Source organism: Cyprinus carpio, chromosome B7 (assembly GCF_018340385.1).
Source record: "Cyprinus carpio isolate SPL01 chromosome B7, ASM1834038v1, whole genome shotgun sequence".
NCBI classification, from domain to species: Eukaryota; Metazoa; Chordata; class Actinopteri; order Cypriniformes; family Cyprinidae; genus Cyprinus; species Cyprinus carpio.
The window spans coordinates 39,357,631-39,380,700 of NC_056603.1; the positions used below are offsets into that span (position 1 = coordinate 39,357,631).

Sequence of the window (23,070 nt, forward strand, 5' to 3'; positions counted from 1 at the left end):
TGTGTGTGTGTGTGTGTGTAATTTTCTTATACATTTTAGATACAATATTATACGCCATTTAAAAGTAACTGCCGTTACTGTATATAGGAAAAGGGTTAGGGTTAGTCTGTGTTTTTGGACAGTAATGTTGTTCCAGGATCAACAAAAGATGTTGATTCAGGAACATGTCTCGCCCACCAGTCCTCGCCCACCTTTTTTGCATATTCTGTGGGTGGGAATTATTTAAATGAGTGACTCTATAATGTCACAATATCTGGAAGGAGTGTGTTGTAGCCGTTTGTTGTAGTTTATGAAAAGTGTTTTCTGATGAAGAGAATATATTCTTTTAGAGTGGAGTTTTTTTGTAACCTTGCAGATCTTTTTTTTCTTTTCTCAAATAGCAACATCACACACCCTTTTAGGACCCTTTTAATACCTACTAAGCAACCACCGGGACACCTCAATACATATTTTCAGACCCTAAAACTCCACCAGGACACCCTAATGACCACCTACTACTCACCCAAACATCTTAGGAACCATCCAGATATCAAAATATGCACCTAATTAAAAGGATTCTAGTTAAAGGGATACTCCACCCTCAAGTTGTTTCAAACTTGCATGAGTTTCTTTCTTCTGTTGAGCTTAAAATAAGATATTTTGAAGAATGTTGGTTACCAAATAGCTCCTGATTCCCATTGACCTCCAAGGTATGGAAAAAGTACTGTGGAAGTCAGTGGGCCTGGTTTCATTGTGCCAAGTTTGGCATGGGCAAACACCACTCACATTTTCTTTCATATAATGTAAAAATCTGGTTCTATTGTATTAATAAGCAGTATATTGGTATGCTACATTGTTCTAGATTGTGCATAGGTTATGGAAAGTGAGTGAGTTGTTTTGATCTTTGTTTTCCTTTAGGTTAGGCCGGACAGCAAGCAATGACATCTTCCTCTCAGAGTCGGAGGCTATTACGAACACCTTAAATGTAAACGAGGAAACGTGCAGGAGTCTAAATATAGTAGAGACTGGATGTGCAGGAACTGAGCTAGAAAACAGCAGAGGACAAACAGAGAGTTCTGGGAAGTGCCACAAATCAGAAAATAGCAGCAGGACAGAGGCCTTAAAACTTCTGAACCAAGGGCAGCCTTCCAAGTCAGCGGACGTCTGGGATATTCAAGGATTCAATTCATCAGGGGAGACCCAAGTAGAGGATACTGGGAGTTGTCAAGAGGGAAGAGAGGATTCAGATTGCACTGGGTGGAGTCAAGAGGAATCTGAGAGCAGTGGACAGAGTCAAGCAAGGACAGGGAACAGTGAAACTCAAGAGGAACCCAAAACAAGTGACTCAGAAACATCAAAGAATCCGAGTGTCCAAGGTGAAGATCTAACTGACATTCCAGGGGTGAGTTAAATCCATTATCAAACAGTTTGTTGAACCATATTTCATTTGGTACGATTCACCGTCCACAATGAGCCATGCACCTTGGATATATTTATTGATAAAACATTGTTTACTGAGAATTCCTTCATTCAATTCTCTGTATGTCTCTGTAATCAATTGCCTTTTTTAAAAAAAAAAAAAAAAAAAAAAAAACCTTGAGGTAGGATCTGGAGCAACTTTACCACTCATAAGGTGCATGAAAACAACTGGCTGCAAGAATGAGGAAAGATTCCAGCACTGCTTGTGATAATGAGATTTTAATTATTTTAACATACCGATGTGTTTTAGCCTAAAGGCCTTCCTCAGGGTATTAAATACACATATCTCCATATTGGATTGCACATTCACAAATTAGCAACAGCTGACAAGCTTAATTCAAGTCATCACACTAATTAATAGGCGTTAACTATGCACAGATAATAATCACCCAATCAGAGCAGGTTCATATCAGATCAACACACACACCCAATCAGAGCAGGTTTATGTTAGATAAACACACATGAAACTAAGAAAAGTTAAGGTTCAGAAAATATCCTTACAGATCAGGTTTCATTGGGTTATTTTGTGTGTTGAAATTGTGTTTATTGTTAATTTTAAAAAAAAAATAAAAAAATAAAAAATGATATTATAATTATATTTTTTTTTTTTTTTTTTTTTAAGAGTTTTGTAAGAATTATGAGGTTTATTTTGTTTTGTGTAATTGTGTTTAAATGTGTTTTGGTGAAACACCCTGTTCATTAAAGGAAAGGATTACAGAACATAGAAGTGCAATGAATAGAAAGGATCTAAAGAGTCCTGTTGCAAGACATTTTTGTGAATGTAACCATAAAATGTCATCTTTCTTTTTTTCTTGGAATTGAAAAGATTAAGCAGGTGGTAACATTAATTGCATAAGAAAGAAGCGGGAAGCTTTTTCAAAAAGGCTGTTTCCAAAAGGTATGAATGAGGATTTTTCTTTTACTGTAGGCTACGTCCACATGAAGCCAGAGCTTTCCCTATCCAATCTTTTTTTTCCCCCTCGTCTCAAGAAATATCTGCGTCCACACAAAACCGACATGTGGGCTGATGATATCATCGTTTCAGAAAATGCAAGGGTGGCATTTTCAGATTGATCCACTCGGGGAATTCAAAAAATATCAGTTTCATTCTCCCAAAACGCCAAATCTGTCTGGATGAAATGCCTATATGATATAAAATGTATGTGTGTACAGCTAAACGCATCTCCGTGTGGACTGGGCCTTAAAGAGTTTCTGTGATGGCGGTATTACATGTGTTTCTGCAGTGTATGTTTTCTGATGTGAATCTGCTCTGATTGGGTGATTATTATCTGTGGATAGTTAACTCCTATTAATTAGTGTGATGACTTGAGTTAAGCTTGTCAGCTGCTTCTAATTTGTGAATGTGCAATCCAATATGGAGATATACCTTGAAAAAATTCAGTAATATTATATCCTTCTTTTTAACCTGGACTCGAGAATGTTTTTCCCATTTAAGGTATGCATCCTTCCCAGTGTTTTGGTTCTAATATAACCCCAATTGGGGGAGGGTTGTTGAGTATTTTTGTATCATCTAGGATGGGGTAGGTCATTCTGTTCTTGCAGGTCCACCTTCCTGCAGAGTTTATGGCAAGCTCCCACTACAGGATTTTTGGCTGGATTATTATTTATTTTATTTTTTTGGACGTTTCATTGTATTGTTTAATTATCTCGAACTCTTTCTGCAGTACTGACAGTCCTTGTTGTCCATGTCTTCCAAGCCATTGTTTCTGCCATTTTCTCTTTTGTCGTGGTTTGTTCTTCCTTTTGGATAAAATAACTGCACAGACCAATTAAAGGGCCAGTTGATTGTCCATGCTTGAGGAGATGGCCTATAATCGTTGTAATTTCTCACGAGAATTTATGTGAGAAAACATTTTCGCTGATGGTCGGGAACGCCTCTTCACTGAATGTTTTGTAGTGTGTACACCTCGTTAAAATTGTGTTGTGTAGTATGCGTGCAGCTATGACAAGACAACGACAGATGAGAAGAAATCTTGCTGCGTAGTGTGAGCAACACAGTGATTCACTAGTCTTTCAATCATGAAGTGTGAGCTTGCCATTAGCTGCAACCTATTTAGGCATAGCTGAACCAGCCAATCAAAGTCCTCAGGATGAATCAAAACTTCCAAGCAGGTGTATTAGGGTGGGTTGAAGCTAAATTCTGCAGGATTTAAATTCCTTCAGGACCATGATTAGACCTCCCTGAGGTAGGAGCAAGAATAGCACATCTCAGACTGGCTTGTGCTTCCATTGATGCCATTTTAAACATTTAATGATGCTTGTTTGATCAAAATCAGTTTTACTAATAATTTTAAGTGTTAAAATGAAATGAAATAATATCCCATTTGTGCTACAAACATGATTGACGCCTCAAAATGTGCACCTGGCTGAAATGAGGTACTCGCTTTAAAAAAATAAATAATTAAAAGCAAAGCATCCTAAACCATTTTAAGGACCAGGATCAATTAGTTATGTCATCATTTCAGTGCAGCTTTTGGGATATTGTTAGTTGGAAACCTGTGAGATGTGAATAAAAGATGTGAATAAAATATCCAAAATGCATTAAAACATAAGCTCGTTTGACAGAATTTTATATTCTGTGGTAAGATGTACATAAACTATGGACTCACATTTACAGAAAAATAAATCCTTGATGCGCATGAAAACGTTATGTGACTGAATCATTTGTTAGAGATAACGGGAGTCCAATCCTGGTCCTAGAGGGCCAATGTCCTGCAGACTTCAGCTCCAACTGGTCCCAACATACCTTCCTGGAAGATTCTAGTAATCTTGAAAACCATGATTACTTTGGCTCAGGTGTGTTTAATTGGGGTTGGAGTCAGGGTCAGAAATGAATTTTCCATTAAGGGGCTAATTTTACCCCCTAGAATTGATTTCCAGGGGCATTTTTTACAATCGTTAGGGCAATTTTATAACCACCTTAATAATTGTATTTGTGTTGTCTTTAATGTCAAATACTTGAATTTAACCAATTACTTCAATCAAAAATACTTAAAACTGTTGCCAATAACAAGTGACTGTTTAAAATTGTATCTAAATTAGATATTTAAAAACAGGAGCTAATATGGCTGCAGTATTATGACTGAAATCATTTTTGCCTATTTTTGTGCTTGATATTGTAATTAGAGGTCAACCGCTAGTGGATTTTACCGATAGCTAGGTTGAACCACACTGGCCAATACGATTAATCAGCCAATATTTTTTTTTTTTCAAATGGATAATAAACAAAAACAAAAATAGTGTTTTACTATTTAAAAAAAAAATGTACTGAACCATACTTTGTAAATGAATACAAATATTTATATTAATTATATACTGATCATTAAATTTAGTTCATGGTTTATTAATGTTAACAAAAGTAACTTCAAAATTTAAAAATATATCAGTAAATGTTGAAATTCATGCACTCCTATTCTACTGCTTTTATCAATCTTAGTTAATGTTACAGATGGACTCCTGTTGTAAAATGTTAACATTTCATATCAACATGCTAAATATGGCCATCTTTAAATATGTACACAAAAGACAGAGTATTGCAATTATATGGACATTGTATGTATACTCTTACAGTTTAACTGCTTCTATTCTAGAACAATTGATGATTATCTTGCTTTCTCACGCCATTAGCTTTAAAGGCATACTCCACCCCAAAATGAAAATTGTCATTAATCGCTTACCCCCATGTCGTTCCAAACCCATAAAAGCTTTGTTCATCTTCGGAACACAATAAGATATTTTGGATGAAAACTGGGAGGCTTCTGACTGTCCCATAGACTGCCAAGTAAACTTAGAATACTGTGTTTAACACAAACAAGAGCGATGATCAGGTCAACCCACAGAAGTATAGAAATTCTACATTGATTTAAAAAAAAAAAAACTGCTCTGGGATCGGATCGGAATTGGCCGATACTCAGAATTTTTGGGATTGGATTGGTTCTGAAAAATGGTATCGTTGCATCCCTAAGTGTGAGCGAATCAAAATGTGATTTCATGAACTGACACTTTGCATTTATTTTCACATTTCTGTTCAGTTGCGACAGCTGTAATTGATTGTTTAAATGTGCAGGGGCACACATTTGTAGCCCCTTTTTTGCCCCTTTAACTTGAATATGTGGGTCATTTTTGTTCATTTTGGTAGCATTTTTCCACAAGCCCCCGTTAAATTCTGACCCTGGTTGGAGCTAAATTGCAGGTCAGTAGCCTTCCAGGATCAGGAATGGACACCCATGAGAGATACCCTGAAAATATCAGATGACCAATATCTTTGCATAGCGTCCCAAACATATGGAACTGTTGCTGATTGCTTGCAAACTCAAGGTTCATGACAACATTTTGTGTGTGAGCTCCAAGTTGCAACAAAATCATAAAAGCAGTTTATTATATTGAACAATTGAATATTTTACTATCCGGATATGATGGTTCTGTTCTCTTGACCCCATTGAATGGGAAGGCTATTTTATCTGCAAATAGCTTTGCAAAATTTCAGTAGTTCACATAAATAAAATTCACAGCTTTAGAGGAAACCCGTCCATTTGGTACTTGTGGATAGGATCTTTTGACTGAATACCCTACCGACTACCCAGAACAAATTAGCAACCACAAAACCACTCAGAACCACATAGTAACACCCTGGCAACATCCACTCACCCTAGCATTGTGGTGGTGAGCACATTTTCGTGATGCAGCTGTAAATCCAGTGACATTTCCAGCCAATATTTCAGTAGTCATTTAGTTGATTCTTACGTGATAGAGGTGTGTGGGATGAGTGATGAAGGGTTTATTTGTGCTCGTTACTTGTGAGGAGTCTGTTTTCTTCTGTACAATCAAGGTCCAGTTTATAATGACTCCAATGTGAATTTGCTGCTGTGTGAACACTCTTGAGTTTCTCTTCCCTTATAAGACATTCACTATAATAGGATTTGTCTCTGAAATTGTATCTTATTTTGTTTGGGTGTACAGGAAGCCAAAGATGGCCTTTGTAGCATTCAGATGAGATTTAATGGAAATTGAAATGCATTCCTTTTGGGAGAATGCAGGTTTCTCCTTTCTCCTCGATCTGTATCTTGAGACCAAGCCGTGTTTATACCACAACTCGACAGACAAATGGTTTTACACAAGTGAAACAGCCCCATTACGATTTGCTGCATTAATGACTCATGTATATTTTTAGACATTTGTTTATGATAGAGATAAGCTGTTAGAGGTAATATAAATAGGCAAATACTCCACTGTCATTGGCTGTTGATGTTGGTCCCATATTTATTCTGCAAATAAGAGATTTTCTTCTCCTGATGATGACACTTTCAGATGATGTTTTTGTTGGCAGTTCTCATCACTGTAGCAGTATTTCTGTATATGAGATGCCATCAGTAACTGTTATTTTGCTGTAGGGAAACATTTCCTCTTGAACCTCTCTGAGAGGCAGGAACATGAGATGGGTTTTGTGATAGGAAAAATACCAGTGGGGGGAAACATGAATATATTTTGCCAAGCAAATTTCAGGAATAGAGGTTCCTATTCCTATATATATTGTTTGCTTGCTTCTATTGTCCTCATTTGTTAGTCGCTTTGGACAAAAGCATCTGCTATAAACGATTAAATATAATTTGTAAATGCGATTTGCTGCACTTTCTGGTATTCTTCCCCCCGAAGAATTCCAATGTTAAAGACTTTTTTTATTTATTTATTTATTTTTTTTTTTTTTTTTTTTTTTTTTTTAAATAAGTTGAAATAATGCAAAGAGTAGGCTTCAACAAAAGTATGTCATCGAACAACCTGGAAACTCGCAACAGGTCTGTCTTTAAGGTTTTTTATACTTATCATTTCCCTATGAAGATTTTATAATTTTACATGACATTTCCAGGTCTTGAACACTTTTAAAATTGGGCTACCTCCTATATCCAGGGTTTTCTAGACAGTGAGAATCCTAGTTCTTTAGAGAAAATAAAACAGTTGTTAAGGGGATAAATTTAAAATAAGTTTCTTGATTTTTATTTTGTTTGGACTTATTTCAATGCTTGTTTTGTTATATTGTAAACCATTTTAAGTAATCTCGAGGCCTTCTTGGAAGCATGGCTTGAAAACGAAAAAAAAAAAAAATCCAATCTGCAGCCAATACAGCATCTTTTCTAGATTTTGGCCAAATTATATTTAGACTACTAAACAAACGAAAAAAAAAAATGTTAATGATTTAAAGAGATTAAAGTACTTTAAGATATTTAAAAATGTTAGCTGTATTGTTAAAAAATGCTACTCGTATAAAAAAAGTTGCGTAGGCTCACATCGCATTTTATTATTAGGCTACATTCAGAAATAATGTGCTAAAATGAGGGTAAAGAAAAATTGTTTACAAACATTATAAACACTACACACACACACACACACACACACACACACACACACACACACACACACACATAGGCTATCTATGATAAACAGTTATTAGTTTTCTTCTCTCCACAACAAATCCTCTAGAGTTAAGGCTATGTGTTTAGGCTACAAAAACGTCAATCCAAAAACAAATTAATTTAAGGTGAAACTGATGCCTACCTCGATAAGTACGAATCCAAATGTTTCCATATTTGCAACGTATCTGCATGCTAAAATATTATTTATGTAGGCTAATAGGCTTTGTACTTCACTTGCATCAACATCATCTTTCACATCGGCTATATCAGCACAGTGAGGCAGTGGTCACGCTGAACGCAACAGATTGTACACGGAAGCAGTGCAAATTTTTATGTTTCTTTAACTGTATTTTATTTTGATAATGAACAGGCTGCAGTGTCACAAAATATGTTGTGGCTTTGTACATGTGAGGCGTCGGCGCGATATGATCATACCATCGCTGGTTGGTTATAAAGATAGAAGCAAAACATCATTCAAAATTGTCAAGATTTGCAAAATAAATGAAACTCTAAAGCTTTTGCAAAATAAAGAAAACTCTTTCCTGCCGTCTCGTTTTCCTTTCCCTGAACTTTGGCTCGCATCACAATAAACAAACTCAGTACATATATTTTTTTTTGTTGTTGTTGTTGTTTTTTTTCTTTGTCAATGATTTAAGTGAAATACATTTTGTGTATAGGCCAATATAGGCTATTCCTTTTTATGTAAGCCTATAGTTTGATTCTGTTTTTTTCATTCACAAGTGCTGCAGGTGTGCGTGATCTTTTGAATCCATCTATCCTCGGTTAAACTGCAATTGTGACTTACCTATGATGAATTTACAGCTGAGCGCTGGCATTTTACTGGCTGGATGCATCAGCTTCACATTTGCATAGGCCATACTACTTGAATTCCTGATTGGTTGATAGCAAATTTCAAATATTAAATGAAACGATAGAATAAAGTTATTAACTGGTTAATGGTCATTTCAAATTTTCAATTCTGTTCGCAACTATAAAATTTATTTTGTTTCTGGTTCTGTTCTTGTCAGTTTTTTTTTTTTTTTTTTTTTTTTTTTTCATTCATTGAACCGGTTCAGAGCCCTGCTTGGAAGTTTTTCAGCCCCTCTGTTTGAGAACCACTGATCTAGTGAGAAGCATGATAGCAAAATGCCAGAATTTGTATAATACAATTTTAAAAACAGCAACTTGAGTTGAACGCTTATTTTACGTATTATATTTATTCAATTATCACATCAAAAATTCTACAGAAATGGGTTATTTTCCATGAAAAATTCTGATGAAGCTGAATCACTATCAGAAGGGTCTTTCACTATTCTTGTTGTATTCATTACAGTGCTTTGGAGTTCAGTAACAAGTAAGAATATGCTAATTGTACAGTACCAGGATATTACCTTCAGTGTACCATGGCACTAGTGAAGACTGTACTGTTCTGTGACCGTATAAGCTTGTTTCCTCATACGTGTGTGTGTGTGTGTGTGTGTGTGTGTGTGTGTGTGTGTGTGTGTGTGTGTGTGTGTGTGTGTGTGTGTTGTGTCTGTACAGGATCCCTCTACTGTATGTCAGTTCACACACTCACAGAGTGAGCAGACTTCACTAAAGGGAGCTCATAGTTTTGTGACCGAGTCGGTCACTCGTTTTATCTTCCCTCACACACGTTCTCGGCCCGCTCATCCCCACCATGCCCACCCTTCCTGAGGAAGAGGAAGATTCCCCAGAGGAGCTCAACAGTACATCCAGCTCGCCCTGCACAGTGAGTCAAACTATCTATCACATCAGGCTACATTCACGCTGTCAGTCCAAATCTGAATATTTATGTATCCATTTCAAACTTTCCTTCTCCGTGTTCTGCGTTGGTTTCTATGGCAATGGCGTTGCATTATTATGCCTATTCTAGAAATGGATTTGTAAAAGTTGCATTTCATCTTTGTTGTTGTTTTTTTTTTTACTAAATGTCTGATATGCAAAAAAAAAAAAAAATGATTTGGACCAAAAATTGGGATTTGGCCTGCATGAAAATGCATTTTCACTTTCTGACAGTAGGTGGCACTTACGAAAAAGCAGAAATGCAGAGGTACACAAGGGAAGCATGTGCTACTTTCTGACTTCTGCATGGCAAGTTAAAAAAGGGAGCAAAAGATTATTTACATGGTTTCAAAGAGCTGTTCAAATTTTTGGTCTAACAGTCCCACCATGGATTGATGTATAGCTGACCCAATCTGGCTAATCAAACACAGATTGAGTCAATTTAATTTTGTGACTTGCAGTGCAAAAATTACTCTCTTCACCTTCAAACACGTGCCCTAACCACATTACATCTGACACATGATTCTTTTAAAGATGTTCATCTGAGGAGGAAGAAAATGCATATAATCTTTTCCCGAAAGACAACATTCCACTCTCTATCAAGATTCAGATATTATCAGTACCCTAATGCCACAGAATGGATATTTGAAATCCTACTAGTTTAATGTCACGTTACACAGTTAGGGCCCCAATGCCAAAGTTCTTTTTTTATTTTATTTTTTTTATTCTTTGCTTAAGGGTAGAAGAGCAAAAAGAAGTTTGAAATACATGAGCAGTGTATATACACTGTGTATATCTGCTGGGAGCAGAATTTAGATGAATATGTACATACATTTGTTCTGCACACTTTTCTCTCGATAACAAAATGAACACACAACAAAATGCGAAAACAGTAGTTAAGAAAGCATTTGATCAGTGGATATGTTTGCAGCAGCTCTGCAATTCAGTCAAGTCACGTCACATTTATTTATATTGCACTTTATACAATAGATTACTTTAAAGTATGCAGCTTTAAAGTATTATTAAACAGTATTACACTATTCAACATGGAAAAAACAATGCCAGGGTCGTTTTCAGTTTACTTACAATTGATACTATAAAGCAGATCTGCATTTTGTGTGTAAAGAAGGCGGAGCCCAGGAGCACACCTATCTGTTATGTAATTGCCATGGACCAATGGTAGTTTGAAGGTGTTCACCAGCTGGAGCTAATTTTTTTTTTCCAGAAAGTTCGTTTTGGCGAGTTGTTTTGAACTCCCAAAATGAACTTCGTTTTGGCATGATTTAGTTTGAAATGACATCACACCAGTTTGTTCTTCGATTTCGCTTGAAGTATATTAGGCGCTTTACGAATGTCTCTCTATCATGGCCTATGAGTGAGAAGAGCTATTGCTTCACTTACGACAAGCTTCAGGATTTACTGTTCTGTTTTCCTTTTGGAGATCACAGATCATTTCAACATCAAAGCCTGTCAGGGGTTGTTGTTTCATTATAGCCATTATGTTATTCTTGAGTGAGTACAATCCACTCATGCTGTGACTCATAAAAGGTTGGCATTCAGATAAGACCACTCTTTAAAATCATATTACACTTCAGTAATCTAATCCCAGAATAAAAGCCAAACAAATAAAGCTTCCACTTTGTACTGAAGTACTAAACTCAAGAACCTTTAGCATGGCGTGATAGTTCTTGTGTATAGAAGTGTGACAGCACTTGATAGTATGTGGCATGTTGTAAATCTCTGTCAGAGAGCACTTCCTGATGCTATTTGAATGTTTTTTTTTTTTTTTTTTTTTTTTTTTTTTTTTGCTCATAGACTGTAACTATGGAGAGTTTTATTACACGTTTTTTATTGGAAGGAAGTTTTGAGAATTACATAAATATTGGAAATTGGAAAAGTTGCTGCTTAAGTTTTTATAATAGCAATTTGCATATACTCCAGAATGTTATGAAGAGTGATCAGATGAATTGCATAGTCCTTCTTTGCCATGAAAATTAACTTAATCCCAAAAAAACCTTTCCACTGCATTTCATTGCTGTCATTAAAGGACCTGCTGAGATCATTTCAGTAATCATCTTGTTAACTCAGGTGAGAATGTTGACGAGCACAAGGCTGGAGATCATTATGTCAGGCTGATTGGGTTTAGAATGGCAGACTTGACATGTTAAAAGGAGGGTGATGCTTGAAATCATTGTTCTTCCATTGTTAACCATGGTGACCTGCAAAGAAACGCGTGCAGCCATCATTGCGTTGCATAAAAATGGCTTCACAGGCAAGGATATTGTGGCTACTAAGATTGCACCTAAATCAACAATTTATAGGTTCATCAAGAACTTCAAGGAAAGAGGTTCAATTCTTGTAAAGAAGGCTTCAGGGCATCCAAGAAAGTCCAGCAAGCGCCATTATCGTCTCCTAAAGAGGATTCAGCTGCGGGATCAGAGTGCCACCAGTGCAGAGCTTGCTCAGGAATGGCAGCAGGCAGGTGTGAGCGCATCTGCACGCACAGTGAGGCGAAGACTTTTGGAAGATGGCCTGGTGTCAAGAAGGGCAGCAAAGAAGCCACTTCTCTCCAAAAAAAACATCAGGGACAGATTGATCTTCTGCGGAAAGTATAGTGAATGGACTGCTGAGGACTGGGGCAAAGTCCAATTCTCCGATGAAGCCCCTTTCCGATTGTTTGGGGCATCTGGAAAAAGGCTTGTCCGGAGAAGAAAAGTGTGAGCGCTACCATCAGTCCTGTGTCATGCCAACAGTAAAGCATCCTGGCACCATTCATGTGTGGGGTTGCTTCTCATCCAAGGGAGGGGGGCTCACTCACAATTCTGCCCAAAAACAGAGCCATGAATAAAGAATGGTACCAAAACACCCTCCAACAGCAACTTCTTCCAACAACAGTTTGGTGAAGAACAATGCATTTTCCAGCACGTGCCATAAGGCAAAAGTGATAACTAAGTGGCTCGGGGACCAGAATGTTGAAATTTTGGGTCCATGGCCTGGAAACTCCCCAGATCTTAATCCCATTGAGAACTTGTGGTCAATCCTCAAGAGGCACGTGGACAAACAAAAACCCACTAATTCTGACAAACTCCAAGAAGTTATTATGAAAGAATGGGTTGCTATCAGTCAGGATTTGGCCCAGAAGTTGATTGAGAGCATGCCCAGTCGAATTGCAGAGCGGTCCTGAAAAAGAAGGGCCAGCACTGCAAATACTGACTCTTTGCATAAATGTCATGTAATTGTCGATAAAAGCATTTGAAAACGTATGAAGTGCTTGTAATTATATTTCAGTACATCACTGAAACAACTGAAACAAAGATCTAAAAGCAGTTTAGCAGCAAACTTTTTGAAAACTAATATTTATGTAATTCTCAAAACTTTTGGCCACAACTGTTTTTATGTATGATGTATATAATGAATTTAAAAATGATTATATTTTAATTATGTATTGTTGGTGAGTTGTTGTGGGGAAATGTTGTGGGAGAATTTTTAGTGAGTTTTTTAAGTGTGTTATTTGAATTTGATTTCTAGGTCTGATTATTATTTATTTTATTCTTTCACTGGGATAGGATTTATGAACGCACACTGGCATGAAGTTAGTAGATATTGCATGTTTTCATGGCAGCTCCGTTCAGCAAACGAGGTGGCAAAGAGACGTGGGCTAACATGGCCGACTCAAGAGGTACTCACGAGGGGGAGTCACTCTCAGCTGAAATGTTCAAACAATCACTCGAATCCATGAAAACGGTGTTAAAATAGAGCTGACTTCGACTGTTGCCACAATACAGCAATCTCTTAGCTCGCATAAGGTGCAGCTGCGAGCTGTTGAGGACTCTGCGACGGCTGTGAGTGACACTCTCGCGCATCTCCAAACTACAGTGGCCAAACTTCAGACTAAGGTTAACTCTCTGTCTCTCAAGTGTGAGGATCTCGAAAGCAGATCAAGGAGAAATGACATCAGACTGATCAGAATCGACGAGGGAGAAGAGGGCAACCATCCAACGGAATGAACTTGGAAGAGAAGCCGCTGCTCGGTCGAGCTCATAGGTCACTCCAGCCAAACCTGGTCAACCACCCAGGCCCTTCTTTATCAGGGTCCACTTCTACCACATTCGTGAACAGATTCTCAAAAGGGCACATCAAAATGGAAGGCTGACCTATAAGGGAAAACCTGTCTTTCTCTTCCCTGATCTTACAGTAAATGAAGCCAAGAAAAGAGCACGTTTCGTGAAGTGTGCAAATATCTGTGGAATGTTCAAGGTGCTCGATTCGGCTTTCCCGATTTCAGTTCACTCTGCCAGGTAACACAGAACAGCTTTTCACGGATCCACAGAAAGCGATGGAGTAGCTACATAAACACTCCAACAATTGACATGAATGGAACAGCAATTAGCTGGGAACAATGTTTTTTCTGCCATCTTTTAAGGACGTTGTCCATCCTGCAATCTCACAAGGTACCTTATCTTTGTGATAATCTGAAAGGATTACACTTGTTTTGTTTTTGTTTTTTTCTAAAAATCTACATGCATTGAACTGTAGACTACAGTTTGATTTGAAACTGATTTGATTTGTTTTTGCCACTTTGCCACTTTTTTTTTTTTTTTTTTTTTTTTTTTTTTTTTTTTTTTTTTAAGTGTTTAACTGGATAGGCACTTACACTGTGGTCTGTGTACTTAATTGATGTTTGTTCACCCGATGATGTGCTTAGTTTAGTTCTTGCTAGCGTATCCTAGACTAGAAGTAGGTCACCTGTGTTTTCTTGCCTTATGGGGTTTTGCATACACCTGGTTCAGGGAGGTGCTCAAGTGGGTGGGGGCACAGGTTTGTTGGTTTTTCTCTCTCTCCTTTTTCCTCATGTTGTGGCTATATACTGTACAATGCACAATCCAAAAATATTTTTTGTTAATTTTCCACATCTCTGTATATATCTTCAATAGTTTTCCCTCACTTTTATATCTGTAAGCAGGGTCATTCATTTTGTAAGCTAGAATGTTAAAGGTCTTGATCATCCTTCTAAGCTTAAAGTTATAATTCACCTTGATGGCTTACAAGCTAAAATAGTCTTTTTGCAGGAAACGCATTTCAATGTCTCTGATCACACTAAATTACACAGAAGATGGGCCTCACAATCTTTTCACTCCTTATTTTCTAGTAGAGCAATGGGTGTTGCTATCCTTTTTCATAAAGATATTTATTTTAATCCCTCAGATAATGGTAGATACATCACAGTATCTGGGCTACTGTTTAACACTCCTGTGGTATTGGCAAATTTCTATGTGCCTAACTTTGATGATAATTTTAAGTTCTTTTCTGTCTTACCAAATTTACATTAGAGTTATTTGATTATTGGGGGAGATTTCAAGATTTAATTTTTGCCTAAATCCTCAACGTGACAAGAGTGTTTCAAAGAGGAACAACCCTCTCAAAGTCAGCAAAAATAATACATTCTTTTCTTAATGATTATGCTGTCACAGATGTTTGGCCAGATTTAATTTTTTTCTAACCCATCTATGTGCAGCTATTCCTTCTTTTGCCACATCCACACCCAGACTTCTTCTTGCATTGATAATGTTTTTTAATTGATGACAAGTTCTTAACATGAGTTCAGCATTGTACTTATAACGCAATTATTTCAGATCATTCTCCTCTTACTTTAGGCCTGAGCCTGGAGGCTGAATCTTCGCCTACTAACTATTGAGGATTTTGTCCAGACAATTTCTTTCCAAACAGACTTTTTTTTATCAGCATGAATGCTACCCCAGATATAACACACAGCACCCTTTGGGAAACATTCAAGTCTATATTAGAGGTCAAATTATATCTTATGTCATTTAAAAAAAAACAAACAGAAGATCTATGGCAGATCTGAACGATCGTATCCCCCAGTTAGAAAATCAACATGTAAATAACCCTTCACCCAATTTACTTAAAGAACGTCTTCTATTAAAAACTGATTTTGACACTCTCTCTACTGTTACCACTGAGGAGATGCTGATTAAATCAAGCCATTCTTATTATGAGTATGGAGAGAAGGCAAACAAGCTTTTAGCCCACCAGCTTAGACAATCCTCTGCTTCCCATATCATCCCAGCTAATGAAGTATACAATAACCTACTGTCAGATCATTATGAAATTAATCATTCATTTTTGGAATTGTATCGGTTATTGTATTCTTCTGAACAAACAGCAGTTTCTGGACAGCCCTATTTCTTTAAATTAGGTTCATGATGCCATTTCAGCCATGCAAAGTGGCAAGAGCCCTGGGCCAGATGGCCTTCCAGCTGATTTTTTTTAAGAAATTTTCTAGACCATTAGCTCCCCTTTTGTTAAATATTTACAATGAATCATTTGATCTAGCGTGTCTTCCCCAAACTCTGCGAGAAGCCTCAATTTCCTTAATTCTGAAAAAGAACAAAGATCCCCATATGTGTAGTTCATATCGCCCAATATCTCTTTTAAATATTGATGTAACAATTTTAGCCAAAAATCTTGCTTTTGCAAACTGGCTTCATTAAAAACAGACTCTCATTCTTTAATGTCAGACAGTTATTCAACATTCTCTATCATCCCGTGTCTTCATCTGAACCTGAAGTTTTGATCTCAGTCGATGCAGAAAAGGCATTTGAACGGGTGGAGTGGGATTACTGATTTCTCACTCTTCAGATGTTTGGTTTTGGACGGAGCCCCACTTGCCTCTGAAAATATGTAGAGGAAATAATGTTGGTATGAACAGATTAATCGAGGTACAAGACAGGGTTGGCCCCTCTCGCCTATAATTTAAATTTACAGAAAAGTGAAATGTTTCCCATCAACAATGCTGCCCAGGCATTCGCTTTCTCTTCTCTCCCATTTAAGGTTGCCAGCTCATTTACATACCTTGGTATACGTGTATCTAATACTTTTTCTAAACGTTTTACTGAAAACTTCACCCGTTTATTAGAGCGAGTTGAACAGGACTTAAAGTGCTGGGCCTCACTTTCTTTATCAGTCGCAGATCGAATAAATTCTGTCAAAATAAATGTGCTGCCTAAGTTTACCTATCTGTTCCAGTGTATCCCAGTGTTTATTCCCAACTCATTTTTTCGTAGGCTGGATAGCGCTTTCACCTCATTTATATGGAATGGCAAACCTGCTAGAATGAGTAAAAGTCTCCTTCATCGTCCTAAGCCACTGGGCGGAATGTCTTTGCCTAATTTTCAATGTTGTTGTTATTATTGGGCTTCAAATATTCGCCCGATACTGCACTGCCTCTACGAAGATTCTGGAGCTGATGCCCTTTCATGGGTAGCAGTTGAGTCTTCCTCATGCTTACCTTCTTCCCTAGCAGCTTTAGTTTATGCTCCTCTTTCCTTTCCCTGCGACAAATTCCCTAAAAACCTACTTGTACGATCTATGCTTAAAATCTGGAAACAGGTGAGATGTCATTTTGGCTGGCAAACGGTCACCTAAATCCCCTGTTTATTCTAATCATGTCTTTAACCCCTCAATTTTATTATTTGGTTATTATTATTGGTTATTTCGGATGAGGACTGGGAATCAGTCCTATACAGAATACACAAATCTTCAGTCTGTGCAAGACATGGACTTCTGCGGACAAGCACTTTCAGCATATAGATCCTGCTTGTAATCGCTATAGATTTACCCCAGCATCTCATGCACATATGTTTTGGTCCTGTATAAAGCTTAGGGGCTTCTGGGCCACTGTTTTTGGGACGGTGTCTGGTTTCTTGGGATTAATATCTTGCCTTGCCCGCTGATAGCCATTTTTGGAATTACTCCTGTATCATATAATCGTACAAAGATACAATCTGATTGTATAGCTTTAATCATGCTCTTAGCCAGACGATTAATATTGCTGAAATGGAAAGATCATAGGCCTCCAACCCCAACACAATGGATTTGTGATGTTCTCTTTTTCCTAGAGTTGGAAAAAATCAAACATTCTATAAGAGGTTCATCTAGTTTAATAAAGCTTGGGACCCCTTTAAGCAATATTTTATGGAACCTGTTTTATTGTCGGACATGAAGGCTGAGTCTTGAAGGCTGCAACAACCCCATCCCCCCCCCCGCCCCCCCCATTCCAGAATGCACTTTAATTTTTTTGCTAATCCACAATTTTGATTACTTGATTTTTTTGTTTTTTGTATCAAGTTGAACTTGTCTTTTTTGGTTTTCTTATTTGTAATTGACCTAAAACTCATAAATAAAGCTTAGAAAAAATAATAATAATCAGTAGTTACAGAATTTCACAATAATGGGAAAAAAAAAGAAAAACAACAGTGTAGTTGGACTATTGCAAAGACTAACATTTTGCTTCCTCTCGTAAAGGGGATGTTATCGCAACATAATGTTTTTCCCCATGGGATAAAGCTAGGGTTTTGAGCTGGCATGTGTGAAATTGTTTGTACAGGGACTTGCTGCACAGTACAGTTGGGAAATTTCCCATACTGCCTCAGGGTTGAATGCTGTGGTTGAAAAATCATCACATCTTACTGATTGCTCTTAATTAGTCTTGTTTTCTGGTCAAAATTCGCACTTACAGCAAGTAAGCATAGTCTGCATACAATATTAAGAATTGTTTTCAGGTGTGTATATATACGTATATTGAATTAAGATTGGATTTTTGTCTTGGCCTTTTTCAAGCACAAATCTACTACAGTTCGCTAGATTTATGGCTAAAATAACAACAAAAAAGCAATAAGTTAAAGACATTCAAAATATACTGTCTTAAGGTTGATATGTCAGTATTTAAATTTTAATTAGACAAAAACAATTAAATATTGACTCTTAAAAATATCCAGTATCGGCCACTACTGAAACTGCTGAATTAAAAAAAAAAAACTATGATATTGTCCTGTAAACGATATAGTGCTGATATGCCATGCATTTCTGACATCCCCTGTCATATTTTCTGACACAAAAACACATTAGTGCCAAAAATCAAAATAGTCATTTACTCACCTTCCAAACCTGTGAGTTTCTTCCTTATATTGTACACAAAAGAAGATATTTTGAAGAAAGTTGGTAACCAAACAGTTGCTGCAACCCTTTGACTTCCATAGTATAGGAAAAAACTGTTTGGTCACCTGTTCTTCAAAATATCATCTTTTGTGTTCAAAAGTTTGTTTGTTATGTGCAAGTTCAAGTTTTTGTCACTTTTGCCTTTTTATTCCACATTTCTGTTTGTATCACGTCAGTGAGTTAAAACAGGAACAGGCCGGATCACATTTACTTTAATGGGAACATTCCCCAGTTCTTATTGAATTAACATTATCATGCCGAATGTGAATATTTAGCAAAATATTTTGAACTCTGCAAAGTAAAAGTGTCAGTTTGAAAAATGTAAAACCCTCAGCCTCACTGCTCTCCAAGAATGTGACCAAAAACATTACAGCCAGCCAGTGAAGCATCCTTTTTTTTTTTTTTTTTTTTTTTTTTTTGCAGTACGCTCCAGTTGAAAGCAAGATGGTGAATGTAACCATGACTCCACCAGCTATTGTGCTTCCAAGACAAGTCAGCAAGCAAGAGCCATGTCCACTTGAGAAAGCAAGGTATTCATGTCAAGACCCATTAAAAGATTACCAAAAAATCTTTATTTTCCAATCTTTAAACAGCAGTTTTAGTAATTCAGACAGTGTAAAATCTCATAAAGAGTCACTATTTGTACTTGAGCTGAATATAAACCTGCTCAGTTATGATAAATGTGTTGGTTAAATGTTGTTTTTTTTTGTTGTTGTTTTTTAAATCCATATCAGACCACACAGCCCTAGGCCTCGTCTCTCCCGAAACTCTGCATCTTCATGTCCCATGACGACAGTGGGTATGTTCAGCTACACACTCCAATGTGAAAAGATACTGTTTAGATATTTAGTTAGTATCTAGAGACATTTGTTTTCAAATGGCACGTTATAAGATAAAATGTATGTAACTTTGTTTAAATTTGGTTAAAGTATTAAAGCTGCAGTAGGGAAGCTTAAAATAACATTTGTGAAATGGAGTCGTTTCCACATTGATTTCTGTATACATTCTTCCTATTTGAGATGAGTTGGTGAGTGTTACAGCTGTGTTTAGGTTGTGTGTGTGTATTTGTGTTTGAGATGATGATGGGCACGTGATAGACCTGGTGAAGGATCAGCTTCCTGAGCTGCAGTTATCTGAAGAGGATCGTCAGAAGAATCTGGAGCTGCTCGAGGAGGCCAAGAAAGTCAGCGGTCACTTCCTGCAGCGCAGAGGCCGACGCTCCACCTGTAGCCTCACTGAATCTCCAACAGGTACAACAGAAACATGACTACTTTCCCGTCTAGGACAGTGGTTCTCAACCGGGGGCTGTAGGGGGCCTTTTTATCTTTTTTCAACTTGATTCATTTAAACATACAAACAAAAAAACATAATTTACACAGTCAATTACACTTAAATGATATTTATTTGTTTTTATTTCCTTATTTATGATTGAATTTGTAATAAAATATTCTAACTTAATTAAAACATGTATAAAATATTCCAACTTAATTAAAAATGTAATGGGGAAAAAATGTAAACTACATACACATACACATGTATATATGTGTAGTTTACATTTTTTCCCCATTACATTTGGCATTTTAATAAAGTTTATAAATAAAATTTAATAAAACATTTAATAAAAATGTTTATAATAAATTTAGCATTTGTTGGTAATGATAGCTTCAAGAAGCCTCTTGTATGGAGAAGCTAGTGGCATGCATTGCTCGATTTTGGCCCATTCTTCCACACAGTCTTCAAATCTTGAAGGTTCTTTGTGCCTCTTCTGTGAATCTTTAGTTCTTATTTTCTATTGGATTCAAGTCATGTGATTGCTGGGTCATACTAGCAGCTTTATTTTCTTATTCTGAAACCAATTGAGAGTTTTCTTGGCTGTGTTTGGGATCATTATCTTGCTGAAATGTCCACCCTTGTTTCATCTTCATCATCCTGGTACTGTAGGTGTTGGGACTGAACCAGCTAATATTAATTTCCACTGACTACAGGGGCAGGATTGCTTTCTAATTACTGATAGATTTCAGCTGGTGTCGTGGCTTTCCATGCCTTTTTGTACCTCCCTTTCTTCATGTGTTCAATACTTTTTTCCCAGTGTTATTCCATTTTATTACACATGATTTAACTTCTGAACTTATTTGTTTTGTTTTATTTGTATGTATGGATTATTTTAAAGTCAACAACACCTTTAAAAATATATTTACTGAGAAAAATTGATACCCGCAGTTTGTGTGTGTGTGTGTATATATCTATATGTATATATATATATATATATATATATATATATATATATATATATATATATATATATATATATATATATATATATATATTACACACACACTACTTTTTTTTTTTTTTTTTTTTATTTTAAAGATTTTTTTTTTTTTTAAAACTACTAGTTTTTGATACTACTATAATCACAAAATTAATTGTGGTTGGTTTAATATATCTCCCAGTCAAATATTACACCAGAAGTAGGGCTGTGCAAATAATCAAATGCAATGATCATGTGCATCTCGTCACTAAAGCCGGTTCTGTGATTAGTAGTAAATCTCCATCACCTGCTTTCAGATGGAGCACCATTTACTACACAGAGCCGTAGTTCACTGACAAGCTCAAACATATTGCATAATCATCGCATTCGATTATTTGCACAGCCCTAACCAGAAGAAAGAAATAGTTTAGCCTAAATGGGGGGCCTTTGCTTATTGTGTTAGACGATAAGGGGGGGTTGAGTTAAACCATTGATCTGGGATCTTTTTATTATTTTTATTTAACATTTTGAAGCTTAACAAAACTAATCTTTCAGGTTTAATCATGCAGAGCTTTTCTAGGCAGTTAGACATTTTCAGTTCTTTTTGTATACAGCCTTTTCTAGTATCTTTTTTGTGCATATCATGTGCATCTCAAAATAATTTTGTTAACTGATAGCATATTGTCAACTAAACAAATGAAGAACAACTGAAGATTTTTTTTTATATAAACAATTTTTCGTTGATATTAATAATGAGGAAAACTTCTTCCAAGTGGTGAATGCCATTGTTTTTGTTTCACTGTGTCCATGTTTTTGAAATGTTTATTTCAGAAGCAGCTTGTTTATTTGTAGCTTTTGCAACTTCCTTGCTTATCAGACTGTAACATCATGTACATGTCCGCATGTCCTCAAATGTCTTGCGCACCAGCCAAAATTCCTCCTTTATCCTGCACACCAGCTTCAGCTTACTGACTTGAGCGTATTCACAGGCCGATGAGAGATGAAGCAAAGTGATATCCAAACTTTGAAATCATGATGGTCAGTGCATGTCCAAAAATGGGTAACAGTGTCTTTGGGTTACAGCTCTCTCTCCGAACCCAACGCCATGCTCCTCCCCCAGACCATCCAGAAGCAGTTCCCTCTCCTCACCCCCACAGCTAGGTACCATGCTGTGCTTTCAGTCACGTTTGCCCACAGAGATCCCAGCCATGGTTGGTCTAAGCTAAGTGGTTTTGTTTCTCCACCAGGTCCTGAGGTCACCTCAACTCCTCCAGCTAGCCCCTCCATAGCTAAGGTGAGCACCACTGCAGATTCCCTTCTGTATAGTGTTGATGTTGTGTCCTCCTGGTGATGATAAATATTGGTTTGTTTGTGTTTGTGTATGTGCTCAGCATCTGGAGGTACCATCTACCCATGACCAAGGGGACCCCAGTAAACCAGAGCAGGAGGTTTGTGTAAAAATCTTGTATCTTTGGCTCTTCTTGCTTGAATCTTCCTACTTCAGTCTTTCAGATATAAAAAAAAACCATTAGTAAATGTGTGTGAATTTACATTAAATTGTCCATATTCTTCTTTTTTTATTTTATTTTTTACTTAGAATCTTATTTAAGGTTTTTTTGCACCAAAAACAGTCACAATGTATTTGATAGTGGCCATTTCTGTTCTCATGTTTATGTTGTTGGATCAAAATGATCAGAGCCTTCGTGAAAAAGTAATCTGTAATTTTTAATTTACTTTAAAAGAATATACTTAAATGTAAACTTGTGTAAACTGAATGTTTTTTGGACACTTCAATGCATGTTAACTGCATTAAATTAAAATGTATAATAGTTTATTTACATTAGGTAGCAGTTAGCTGAACTTTTACAGTGCTTTTTTGACCCACTTAAGTACATCTTTATATGTAATTTCTGAATTCCTTTTTTTTGTCTTTGAAATATGGTTAAAGTTTACTTCCGAATACCGACAAAGCATTTAGCTGTATTAAAACACATTTAAAAGTAATTTCCAATTAAATACATTTATAATATATTCTAAATTACAGCATATTTTAATATATATTTGTTATTGCACATTTAATGAATTAGTGCATTTACAATATCAACTTCAAAT

The 23,070-nt window shown here is 36.5% G+C and overlaps 1 protein-coding gene across 5 annotated transcripts in view; it reads left to right on the forward strand.

The window, feature by feature from the left end:
* Positions 1–932: 932 nt before the first annotated feature.
* The window catches only part of LOC109092875 (inositol 1,4,5-triphosphate receptor associated 1-like), a 35,796-nt gene continuing 13,658 nt past the window's right edge, over positions 933–23,070 (forward strand). For 4 of the 5 annotated variants that reach the window (XM_042728606.1, XM_042728608.1, XM_042728609.1 and 1 more), the window contains exons 1-8: positions 2,794–2,914; positions 9,429–9,636; positions 19,131–19,237; positions 19,442–19,506; positions 19,784–19,957; positions 22,042–22,119; positions 22,206–22,252; positions 22,350–22,406. In XM_042728606.1, coding sequence (XP_042584540.1) covers positions 9,565–9,636; positions 19,131–19,237; positions 19,442–19,506; positions 19,784–19,957; positions 22,042–22,119; positions 22,206–22,252; positions 22,350–22,406 — 600 coding nt within the window. In that variant the 5' untranslated portion in view covers positions 2,794–2,914; positions 9,429–9,564. Of the gene's footprint in view, positions 1,382–2,793; positions 2,915–9,428; positions 9,637–19,130; positions 19,238–19,441; positions 19,507–19,783; positions 19,958–22,041; positions 22,120–22,205; positions 22,253–22,349; positions 22,407–23,070 lie in introns of those variants that run through there. The other variant, XM_042728607.1, reaches the window with a different exon arrangement.